Below are 12603 nucleotides of genomic sequence, written 5' to 3' on the forward strand. Positions count from 1 at the left end.
AAGGACAGGTGGGATCTGCATGGAATTAAAGGCCCCCTCTGATTGGACATCTGCAGTCTGCAATGACTTAAATGGTTCCTCTGATTTGACAGCTACAGTTTGTAAGGATTTAAAGGGCTCTTCTGATTTGTAACTTTCAGAGATTATGGATTCAATCAGATCCTCTGACTGTGGAGTTGCAGTTTTGAAAGACTCAGAGATCCTGTCTGATTTGATTGAAATCTGTAAGGTGTCAGTATTGTGCTCTGATGTTGTAGCTGAATTCTGTAGAAGGCTGCCTAGCTCTGACTGGACAGATGGTATCTGTCCTAAACTATGTAGCTCCTCTGATTGGAAAGTTAGATTCTTGGAAGTGGATTCCTCTGACTGAACAGTTGCAATTTGCAAAAACTTGCAAAACTCATCTGTCAGAACAGCTGTCTGCAAAGAATTGTCAGGTTCTTCAGATGGGGCTTCCGTATGCTGTACATAGTAAATGAATTCCTCACCTTGTGTATCTTTGAGCTGTGTAGTGTGATGGTGTGTGTCAGACTGAGTTGTTATTGGGTTTACAGAGTCATGGTACAGTGGACATTCGGCTTTTTCCATTTGTTGACCATCATAGAGTTCGTTCAGCTGTTTAGATGCAGTGCAGTCAAACATATATTCATATGCTGACTGAGAAGTTGGTGTATGACTGGAATGGTCTTCACATGTCTCAGTATCTCCACCCTTGCCACCGGAGATCCCAGAATTGTATTTTGAGGACACCCGGATAACTTCAACAGGATAAGCCTCCTCTGTGGACTTGCTCTTCTCTTGATCAGAAGAGAGCCTTGGCGATGTAGCTATAAGCATTGTGATGTACACAGAGAAAGGTTTTCAGTGGTTGATGGTCTCAATACTTCTTCTTATAACAGAATTTTACATCAGTGTGGGTTAGCATGGAGTTATGGGATTATCCATTGCAAAGACAAACAAGAAGATCGACCAGGTTTGGTCTGAAAGTGAGCTCCAATATGTCTTCCTTCAACTGACTCCTAATATTCTCATACCAAAAATCTGTACATTAGCACCATAAAAACCTATGGTACATTAATTTTGTTGTCTTTGACAAGAGTTCGTTGTCATTGCAACGGGGAGACGTTCAGGGCAGCAATGTGAATGAGAGGATCTGGTGATGAATAAGACATAAGATGGACTTTAAGAGTGGTAAGTTGCTTGTTACAAGCAAAGATGACTGTTAAAATGAAGAATGAAGTGACAAACACAACGTATATGTTAGTATGAGAAGCAGCTACACAGCTACTAATCAACCATTTAAGAGGCAAAAACAGCAGGAAATGACCTGAAACCAGTGATGACAATGTGACACAGAGCAATTTTCTAAAGGAAAAAAGATTTACAGATGCCTCAGATGATTGGGCTAACAATAAAATACACCACTATTGTTAGTGGCATTTATGTGCTTGGTTAAAATGGATGATTGATGTTGAAATATCAAATCACCTTTGCCATCCACTGTGTATTGGGTAGATGCATCAGCTATCTCACCAATCTCATCACGATAGTGACACTGCTCTGCTGTTTGGACAAAGCCAAAGAGAAAACAATGAGCTGGGTGATAGCGTTACATATGTAACTTATTTCTTGAGTCTTAATTGTGCAGGTACAATGAGGGGAACCACCTTTTATGTCCTCATTTAACTGTACATCATGAGCTGTTTCACAGCCAAACTTCACATCACCAGAGGCATATTGTAACTGGAGGGGAAAGATTTGGCTACTTCTCTGGGATTCACTGTCAGTTTCCCTTTTGGGGTAGATCTGGGTTCCATCTTTGTACCAACAGGCTTTGGCAACGGGATCTGAAATCTCAAATTGCTGAACAATTGAGCAGTGTGGTTCAGCAGAGTTGGCCTTCTCGTCATCAGGGTCAAGCAGATATGTTGGAGGTGGCACTACAAACAATCATTGGGGGGGAAACTGACTTTAAAGAGAAACTGATACATTATATATTTATATAGAAATGTTACTAGAAGCTGCACAAAGAGTTAGTACAGCTGAAGCAGAAACCACATTTGCAGAAAAGGTATAATCACCTTGATTTTTTACTATTAATTTGGCAACATCATCTGCTGTTGCACAATAGTATGCTCCAGAGTTTGCAGGATGAGTTGGTTCAATAACAAGGGTGTTCTTGATGCCTCCATTTTCAAACTCAGGCTCTCTGTCAGGCTCTCTATCAGGTTCTGTATCCCTCTGCTTTGACACTTGGAAAGCAGGGTCTGAGGATTCACAGGGTGGTTCAGCAGGGGGGTACGTTGCTTCAAGTAACTGTGTCTCCACAACCTCCAGCGAAGGCGACAATGGCAACGTTGGAGCTAAAGATTAATGATTAATATTATGACTATGGACTTAATGGAACATATTCATACTATGAAGAAAAGGGCGTTAAGTTTAACTTCCCCAAAACTGGGAAGTAATCTGCCATCTCAAATTCAGCAAGAAATGCATTTTAAAGGGTTATGCTTTTTTCATTTAGTCAGTACACATTGATTTTACCATGGACAGTTACAACTTCACACAAAGCACCACTTTAACACAGACACACAGAAACACATATCATAATGTTAGTCATATCTAGTCTCCAGAAAGCTTTAGAATTAGATCCAAATGTAAAACAATTTAATTGTAAAAACAAATCACCTTTAGCATCCACAGTGAAGTGGATAGTGTCATCGGACGTTTCACAGCTGTATAGCCCTGAGTGCAAGAGCTCAGCAGATGGGATAATGAGTTTCCTTGATGTGCCATTACTCTGTATATCCCAACCATTCTGTGGGATGAGCTTTTTACCATCTTTATACCAGCAGACGGGCACAGTAGAGTCTGCAACCTCACATTCCAGCTCCAAAGGTTTGCCCACTTCGAGTGACTTGGTTCTCTCAACGTCAAAGATAGTAGAGTACGTCACTGGTATAGCTAGCATTGGGAATGCAGGACAGCTAAATAAAATCAAGGCCGTGGAAATGGATACCTTACAAAAATTTAACTGCTGAGCAGAAGATGAAAAGGGCTTTGGAGACTTTTAATTCACAGAGAGCCGCAGGAGTCACAAAACCAATGTATATAAATAGTAATCACCTAGTAGGTTAACTGCTCTTTAAAGTTATGTGCAGGAAACACTCCTTCAAACCACATAGTAGAAGCAGGGATTATTAGTGGCATCTATGAAGAGGGGGGTGAGGTTACAAAATGAACGGAAAGATAAGAAGCGTAAAGTCACCTTTGATCTCCACTTGAAACTCCACGGTATCATCCTGTGTGGTGCATCTGTACACACCAGAATGGCTCAGCTCTGCAGACTGAATAACTAATGTCCTTGTGTTGCCCACTGAGTGGATTTCTAATCCAGAGCTTGAAATGAGCTGTATTTCGTCCTTGTACCACAGCACATGGGCCTCAGGATCCGACACCACACACTGTAGCACAACGGGGCAGCCTGCTTCAATCGACTTGATCCTCATATCTTCAGGAATAGCTGAGAACTTCATAGGTGGAGCTATAGATATGTTTAGATTTGATGTCAACCACTTAAATTATTTATCATAATCTATCTACTGACAACTTCTAACATGCTGTAATACACTGAAAAAAGGTAGCGCACACTTAAGCACTTCTAAGATGAAAGGCAACAGACAACATACAAGAATGTCATTAGAGTTAGTTGCTTTGCTGAGTAGGAGCTTGTTAATGTTTCACATCACTTGAGGTAAAACAAATCACCTTTGATGTCCACATTGAAAGTGATGGTGTCACCCTTTGTCTTGCAGCAGTACAAGCCAGAGTGTGAAACTTCTGCTGAATGGATAATCAGATTCCTCATCAAGCCATCGGATATGATATCTACCCCACTTTGAGAATGGAGTTTTGACCCATCTTTGTACCAGTGCACCTGGGCAGATGGATCTGAGAGCTCACATTGTAAAACAATTGGGCAGCCTGTTTGGATGGTTTTGTTCCTCTCAGCATCTGGGAGTGCTGAAAACCTCACAGGTGGGGCTATGGATATTTAGATATTTTAATGGGTTGGTAAGTGGCAAAAAAATAAATCAGATAATTCAAAGGAAGACAGCATGCATTTTTTACATAAAAAAGATGTTTGGTACAAGTCACAATGAAGAGGGTTAGTCTCTGTAAAACAAAAAACAAAACAAAAAAACGCAATGTAAGAAACTTGTTCTACTCACCCTCTACTTCCACATTGAACCTGATGACATCATCAATGGCATCACAGCAGTAGACTCCTGAATGAGATAACTCTGCTGACTGGATGACAATTCGTCTCATGGTGCCCTCTGATTGGATATGAAGACCTTCCACAGATCTTAATTCCACCCCGTTCTTGTACCAGTGCACCAGAGCTGCAGGGTCTGATACCTCACAGTAGAGCACAATGGGATTCCCAATTTCTACAAATTTATTTCGATCCATCTCTGACAATGGGAAAAACTTGACAAGAGGAGCTGCAAATTTTAGAAAACACAAGGAAAACACTGAGTTTAATAAAAGGTACGTGTCCACAGGGATGAGTTTTTTTGGGGTGAGACACTGACAGGTGTGCTTGCTCACATACAGCCCTCTACAATTGCAATTGGATGACTGCCCCTGGCAGGTGGGCTGTCCAAGTTCAGATTTTAAGCAGAAGACTACATGGTGGCTCATTGGTAATTGTTTTCTTGTAATACAAAATTCATCAGAATGCATTTCTGCAGACATTTGAGGAAAGTAATAAGCCACTCAGCCTACAAATTCATCTTCATTTTTCTAAATGTTCCAGACATACCTTGAATGTAAAGTGCTGCAGAGTCACGGATGCCATAGGCAATGAATGTAATCTCAGCTCCATTATCTGTATCACGTACTCCTCGAATGCGGAGAGACTGGTGTGCTCGTGACCGACGCATGGAATACCGCTCATCTTCCTGAAGCTGAGTCCCATTTAAGAACCATGTACCAATAACTGAAGCAGAAAGCTCAATAGAGAAGAGGGCGTCTTGCCCCTCTGGCACCAAGGCATCCTGTAAGGGAGCTTGTATTCTGGCCACAGGAACTGGAAAATAAAATTGTTTTTAATCATATAGCAAAAGTATCCTGTTGTGATTAATCAAGAAATACAGCAAGTGGTATTGATTTAGTGCAGTTGTAGTAAAATAAACGTTACCTAAGTGAACAGTTTTAGGGAATTCAACATTATTGCTTTTCCCATATTTGTTGACGCTGCAAATACGAAAGCGGTAATCCGCCTCACATGGAACACTGTCACCAAGGATCTCCACAGAGGTTGCAGAATCGGTGGTCAGACACTGAAGCCATTCTTGCGAACCAGTGCCCACCTCTTGCCGTTCAAGCACATATCCAGAGGGAGGATTCTTTCGTGAGTCCTGAGCAGGAACCCATGAGAGAAGAGCTGCATTAGCACGCTCTGTGTTGATCTGCACAGCCACTGGACAACTAGGTGGACAATGTCTGGCCGCTGAAACCAGAAAAAAGTCATCATGCACCAATGTTGCTTTGAAAATTGATCAAGTTTTGTGACAAATATTGTATCTAAGGCACTGTAATTTTCAGAGGGCCCTACATTTCACTCTTAGCTGAGAGGAAGTCTTGGATCTGCCGACAAGGAAAGTCACGAGGCCAGAGTCTTGGGGCATTGTGTTGACGAAAACCAGGATGTGAGTTCGACCAAAGGATTTAATAATGGTCTGATGGGTTTCACGCAGCTCTAAGCCATCTTTGTACCAATGTATATCCATCTCTTCTTTTTCTACTTCAACACAAAAGGCAGCATTTTCACCTTCCAAGACATCCACTTTTCTTGGAAGCTTCCGCAAAATTGTGCCTGCAAAGAAACACCCAAGAGAGTTAATACGACACTCACAGTGAAAGAATTCTTAATAGTTAGTAGCAAACACCCATCCGTTTTCATAACTACTTATCCAATTTAGGGTTGTTCACAGCTGTCACAGGTTTGTAATTCAGAACAGTTTGTCACTGTATATGTTAAACATGCAAATTGCAGCTGATCTCCTCAAGAGGACAAAATCGTTTCTCAGTGTCTTCTTTGCAGGTCACAGTTTTTGATCTGGCACCAATAATGTTTGCTGTGTGCCTCAAATTCGACCTCAAAAAATGTTAGTTACTAAAGACCTGTGTCTGCAGGCATCTGTTTTTGTATTGGACTGTTTTTGTAAAGCACTTATTTTAACTTGTTTACAAAACTAATGTTTAACCCCTATGCATTCATTTTTGTGAAGATCTGTCCTTTGTAGTTTATTGTAGAAAAGCAATGTTGGATCAATGAGACAAGTGACAGCCAGGACAGATTTTTACTTTTTTACATGCTAAAGAGTCTTGACATTTCAAGTCACATAGATGGTTTTTTGATTTTGAGATCTCCTTTAGAGACTCTGACAAACTAGTCTGTGTTTCAACTGGAGGTGTCATGTGCACAGCCGAGGAAAAACAATGTTCTCTGAGGGCTTTTCTTTCTTCTTGCTGAGAATATTGAGCACCTTCCTTTTGAATTTCACAGGATTTGTACTGAAAGTCAATGTTTTCACTGCATAAACAACAAACCCTAAGGCAGTCCTACAAACAAATCTGAGATAATGTGTTTTCAGCAAATACTTTAAACCAGGGAAAACTGACAAACTCACCACCTTCACCACCTAAAGAAATAGTAATTATATTGCTTAGTCTGCATATGAAATCGTTGCACATTTTTGCATTGTGTTATTTTTGAAATAGAGCTACTTTATATTGGATTCTAATTTACCTTTTACAGCTACCTCTGCAATGCTTCTGCCCCCATCAGGCATCTCGCAGAGGTAAATCCCATCATCATCAACTCCGATGTCGCGAATTGTCAGTCGTCGTTTCGTTCCCCACTCCTCCATTCCATATTTGGCCCCTGGTTGCAGTCGTCTATCCTCCAGATACCATGTGATGGGAACTGAGTCCTCTGGAACTTCACACTCGAGAACAGCCAAATCCCGCTCCCACACTTCAAGATCAATGAGAGGCTGCTTGAACCGCACAGGCGGCTCTGGGACCAAAGAAGTAGAAGAGCAACAATTTGAGCCAATATGATATGTCTCATAGTGCTAAATGTAAAATATTCAAATTTTATTTGATCTATCCAGTGAATTTAGTAATTCAATATAAATTCTTAAAGCAAGGTAATCTAGCAAAAGCTCAGACTACATGTGCCCTTGTAGTAAACACTGTAAATTGGAATATATTTGGCAGTAAATTCCAGATAAGCAAACAAGATGAGCAAAATCATGAGACAAGTGGCTTATTTAGCTGAGGAATGGGAAGGTCATTAACACACTGGGGTGTTAGATAGGGAATAAAGTGTTTGTAACTGACACCATCAGACAGTACCAGACAGTTGTAAACAAAAGAATGTGGACTGTATTTAGTGGCGTGTGTGTGCAAAGCTCATCATTACCTTATCTTACTAATGTTTTAACAAGGCCAGTTACACACACAGCTATACAAACCATCTTCCATTTAAAATTTCTTCTTAGCTATCACTAACCATTAACTCTATCTCAGTTCTATTTTCTCTCTCCAGCTGATACAGTACAATACTTGAGGTTGGACTTCTTTGGGCCATGTGAGAAATAGGATCCTGTTCCCGAAGATTTCAATCACATGGACACTGAGTCCTGGACCTTTCACAGGCTAAGTAACTTTGCAGACATCCTACCGCTGCCGAACTCTTCCTCAAGCTAATGAACATTGCCTGTTTAGGTATCACTTGGGTCCAGTTTCAGATCATTAATACATTTCCTTCGACTGCCAGGGATGATCTGATTGCTGATTATTTGCAGCGGCAATATATATATATATATATATATATATATATATATATATATATATATATATATATATATATATATATATATATATATATATGCTTTTGCCATGCCTTTTTGGCCCTACCTCAGTATATGGTCTCAAAGTACCTCTTCATCTCACTGACATCATCCTAGCATCAAATGGATAGAAATTTGATCCAAGAACACCCCACTCTCTACTCCCTCCATTACTCAGTAAAAAAGGCACCACAGCCTGTGGCTGTATCTGCATTTGCAGTCTGAGATGCACAATATTGTCTCAAGCCACCCCTCAATTCTTTATATTTTGTTACAAAAATAGGTTTACTGATTTATTGACACATGTGCAAACATACATGGAAATACAGTATACAAGACAACAGAACAGTGTGAAAAGCTTGAAAGTCAGTATTTGATATGATCACCTATATTCTTCAAGAAAGTCCAACCTTCAAGATTGCATGAACTCTTGCACAGCTCTCTTGTAATTTCTTTACCTAGTTTTTAGGAATAGTTCTCCAGGGATTTTGAAGAACATTCAAAACTCATCTTGTTACAAAGGAGTATTAGGGACATGTTAAGAAAAAAAACCCTTTATAGAGCATTTTGAGACTAAAGTTGAAATTTTGAGATTAACATCATAATTCTATTTCATGAAAAAAGTGTAGAGATTACCATTGTTGTTTCAAGAAAAACTGCCATGGTTACTATACCCTTAGTATACCCACTAACCCTTAAGGTTTGTGAAACTGTACTTCAGAATATGTTTTAGTAAAAAGCCAGGATATGATTTCTCTTTCAGCACATAAACACAGTGTGGTGATAAGTATAAGGAAGATGTTGCAGAAAGTTGCACCTTGACTGACAGAAAAACACTCCAACTTGAAAGAGTGGATTTGCACAAAATGAAATGGCTGGCAGTGGACAGATGCAAGGTTATCAATGGTTACACCCTTGTGCAATAAAGAGTCTGTGTCAGTGTATGTTAAAGGTGTATGTTGTATCACAAGACAGCTGATTAGTTTGTTTCACTAACTCATCTAAACAAGGCTTTTTGTAGAGGGTATAGCAAACGTGGCAGACTTTTTTCTCAAAGTTGCATATTGAGAAAAAAGTCAAAATACTACGGTAGTTTGAGAAAACAGTTAATCTTGAAATTTAGACTTTATTATTGTTCCCTTCACTATGAAAGACTTATTGAGATCAACTGAAGGGCCAGATTTGTCTGTTAGATCCTGAGTCAGGCTTTTGCTGGATTTTGTCTTGTTTTTAAGGACATGACTTTCAGTTTCAGTTTTTAGACCTGCTATTTATTCTTTTGTCCTCCACTTGTCCAGTTTCCTAATTTTTTTCAGGACACACTGCACACGATGTCAAGATATGACAGGTTTTCAGCTAATAACTCTTTGGAAATCACCTTATTGGTACAAAAATACTGTTTCATCACATTGTTAAACTGTGATGTTTTTCACTTTTATAAAAATTTATAATAGATTCAATTAAAGAAATTAGAGCAAAATATGTAAATTTTTGTGACATGTTGCTAGTACTGTAACAGTGCCTAATGGTTCATCCCTTGAGTTAGCTGACTTTTTTTTTTTTTGCTTGAATGAGACATAGGTCAGTGTTAAGTGGCTTAACAATCAAACACACAAAAAAACGTGTTGTAAAAATGGCCAGGTACAAGGGGACTGGTCTTAAAATGAGGGAAAGAAGAGAAAAGCTTTGAATAACCTTCAGAAATCCTGGAAAACTATTGCTCGAGGTCACTTTAAAAATTACAACAACTTCTGGCTCCTTGTAAGCAAAATATAAATAAATGAAGGGTGGCTCAAGACTGACACAGTACTGTACTTTTACATACTTTTTTACATAAATAAAAGTTGGCACTGAAAGTGATCTTGACTTACCCTTGACAGAGAGGTGTACAGCACTGAGGGTTTGCCCAGCAGTATTTGATGCAGCGCAAACATAAACTCCGTTATCCTTTTGCTTACAATAAAGAACTTTAAGTGTGAAGTAGCCTTCTCTGTCCTCATATAACAAATAACGCCTTCCAGACAGTATGAGTCTACCATCTTTCCTCCAAATTATTTCTGGTTTGGGTTTACCAGTCACAAAGCAACGGAATTTGGCATGTTTGCCCTCTGTCACAGCAAACATTTTTACTTTTGTTGACTTGGTCATGCTGTCGTCTTTTAGGCGGTTTGGCAGTTGCCTGCCACTCCTTTGTTTTCCCTGATGGACTTTCCAGTGGCCATTTATGTAGCCGTTGCGATTTCCTTCTTCTTCATGTCCTGGACCTGCATCAACAAGCAACACAGCTCCTGCTAGCGCTTCCCCAAATTCATTTCTTGCCTTGCATGTGTATACACCACCATCAGGAGCACGGGTCTTAAAGATCTTGAGCTGGAACCATCCACCATCCTGGTAGCCTACACTGAAATGTGTGCTTTCAAATATTTCATTGAGTCTTCTACCGTCTTTTTCCCAGATAACATCTGGCTTTGGGTTTCCCCAAAGCTTACAAGAGAAGACAGCATCTTCCCCACGACCGACACGAGTGGAGAGGGGCTTGATGAGGAATCGTGGCTTATTTTCCTCCCGCAGCTCCATCTCTTGCGCTTCACCTTCCACCTTCAGTGTGGCAGCTGCATAGGTTTCCCCAATGCTATTTTTTGCTTTGCATATGTACTGTCCACTATCCTCAGTTGTGACAGCTGAGATGATGAGATTGTAAACATTGCCATCCTCAAAGACCCTATATCGTCCTTGTGGGTCAATCTTTTCATTGCTTCGCTCCCAGATAACGGCAGGCCTTGGATCACCACCAATCTGACACTTAAGCACTGCATCAGTGCCGCTTTGTACCACTACAGGTCTTGGGTAGGCTAAGAAACGTGGCGCACCACCAAAGACATCCATTGCTGCTTCTTACTTAAGCAGTTTAGGAGAGCAGTAAGTGGCTATTCACTGGTGCAAGACCAACCTACTTCCACACTGCAGGTTTCTACAAGAAGAAACAAAAAAGTATTTACTTTCAAAACAATCAGCTTAGGCATGCTGTATAACATTGAAAAATGAAAAGACTAGAGATTAAATTTGTTTTTCTAAATTATAAAGGTGACTCAGCCTTAAATACCTGTCTGTGGTATGTAATTATTCTTCCATTTTCCCATAGGAAATGAACCCTTTGGAATAGATTCAAACACACATTAAAGCACTCAGCCGCCTCCCACTTTAAGTGCATGCATTTCAGCACAAACTCATGGTATGATTATTAGGGATAATTTAATTAGGGCTGTCTGCATGAGAGAAAATTACATGCTAGCAGTGAGAGGGGGACCAGCCTAGTTCGACTGCAATTGCAGCCACAACACATAGCCAGTACAGCTGGTGCTGTATTTCAATGGGAAAGTGCTTAATATAGTACAGCCTAAATAAAGACCTGTGAGGGAGTGTGTGTCAGGTATCACAAAGACAGCTCAGAAACCCGCGTGCTCACACAAACACCAGCCGAAATCACAGTCTCCCCACCTAAGAGGCCTTGCTGTCAAAATATGGTGAGCCTCCTTCACACCTTTTGTTGGCAGCGCTGTTGGACAATACTTTCTTTAAATGATTGAATCAAAACAGATTTTTTTTCTTTTTTTTTTATCGTAATCCTGAATCAATATCACTTAGCCAATCCTAGGAATCAGTTTTTCTATAAAAGTTATAAAAAAGCTATAAAAATTTTGTTCACGACAGCTTCAATTTTTAAATTGTATTTAATTTTATTGCTATAAAAATGTATTTAGTACTAAATACTAATATATTTATCGGAATATAAAATCTATAGAATATATTTATCTTTAAATATATTCTTGTCTGTGTGTGCTTTAGGACACGTCCTAAAGTGTTGGAACTAGAGATAGGAATGGAGAACATGTTTCAGTTGAGAACTGGTTGCAGTTTGTCAAATTGTTCAGGAATATTTTCCCTCGGGTTTATCAGTTTCTTTAATCACTGCTGACATGCTTTCCTGACAGTTCCACATTGCAAAACCATGAAGTCATGCTCATTGGACAGGAGTTTTTGCACACTTGAGTGACTTTCAACCTTCTCTGTACTCAAAAAAGGAAGAAAAGAATCAAAGATAATTAAAAAGTTAAGGTGACACTGATAATCTGTGTAGGCCTGCTCTTTTTTTCTCATATTCTACTTGTTTCCACAAATCAATGAAAATTTTGATCTTAAAGGAGAATTGATCATGGCATTGTCATGGCTAAAATGTTATCACTATCCACCCGTAATTGCAACTTTGTGCCTATGGATCCATTTTTCAGTGTTAAGAAATCAAATCAAATCAAATTTTTTAAAAAAGGTTTTTAATGATAGATTTTACATAATTTTTATCATAATTGCCATAAAATATTGTTGTTACTGATTTTGTAAACTTAGCCCACAGTTAACTGCTGCAAAACTGAATAATACTGTTTTATACTCTTTACCATTTTCCAAAAATGAAAAACTACAATAAAAATAAATAATTTTAAACCCTTGAATAACTGAAAACTGATGAAAAAGTTGCACGTGTTTTCTTGGAACGGCTGAATAATTTCAGATGTTTACATTTCATACATTGCATAAAATTTCACACAGACAGTTTAGAGATTGCATTATTAGTTAAATATTCCCTGTGGAGGTTTAAAGAGGAGATTAACCCCTGTGT

General features: G+C 39.3%; 1 protein-coding gene across 1 annotated transcript in view; it reads right to left on the reverse strand.

Moving 5' to 3' along the window:
- The window catches only part of LOC134646417 (obscurin-like protein 1), a 31405-nt gene extending 20591 nt beyond the window's left edge, over nt 1-10814 (reverse strand). The window contains exons 1-6 of the mRNA XM_063500307.1: nt 9800-10814; nt 6821-7090; nt 5624-5884; nt 5207-5518; nt 4829-5095; nt 4233-4508 (exon numbers count right to left, since the gene is read on the reverse strand). Of these exons, the coding sequence (XP_063356377.1) occupies nt 4233-4508; nt 4829-5095; nt 5207-5518; nt 5624-5884; nt 6821-7090; nt 9800-10814 (2401 nt within the window). The remainder of the gene's footprint in view (nt 1-4232; nt 4509-4828; nt 5096-5206; nt 5519-5623; nt 5885-6820; nt 7091-9799) is intronic.
- Nucleotides 10815-12603: the final 1789 nt, after the last annotated feature.

The sequence above is a fragment of the Pelmatolapia mariae genome, linkage group LG16_19 (genome assembly GCF_036321145.2).
Source record: "Pelmatolapia mariae isolate MD_Pm_ZW linkage group LG16_19, Pm_UMD_F_2, whole genome shotgun sequence".
Classification (NCBI taxonomy): Eukaryota; Metazoa; Chordata; class Actinopteri; order Cichliformes; family Cichlidae; genus Pelmatolapia; species Pelmatolapia mariae.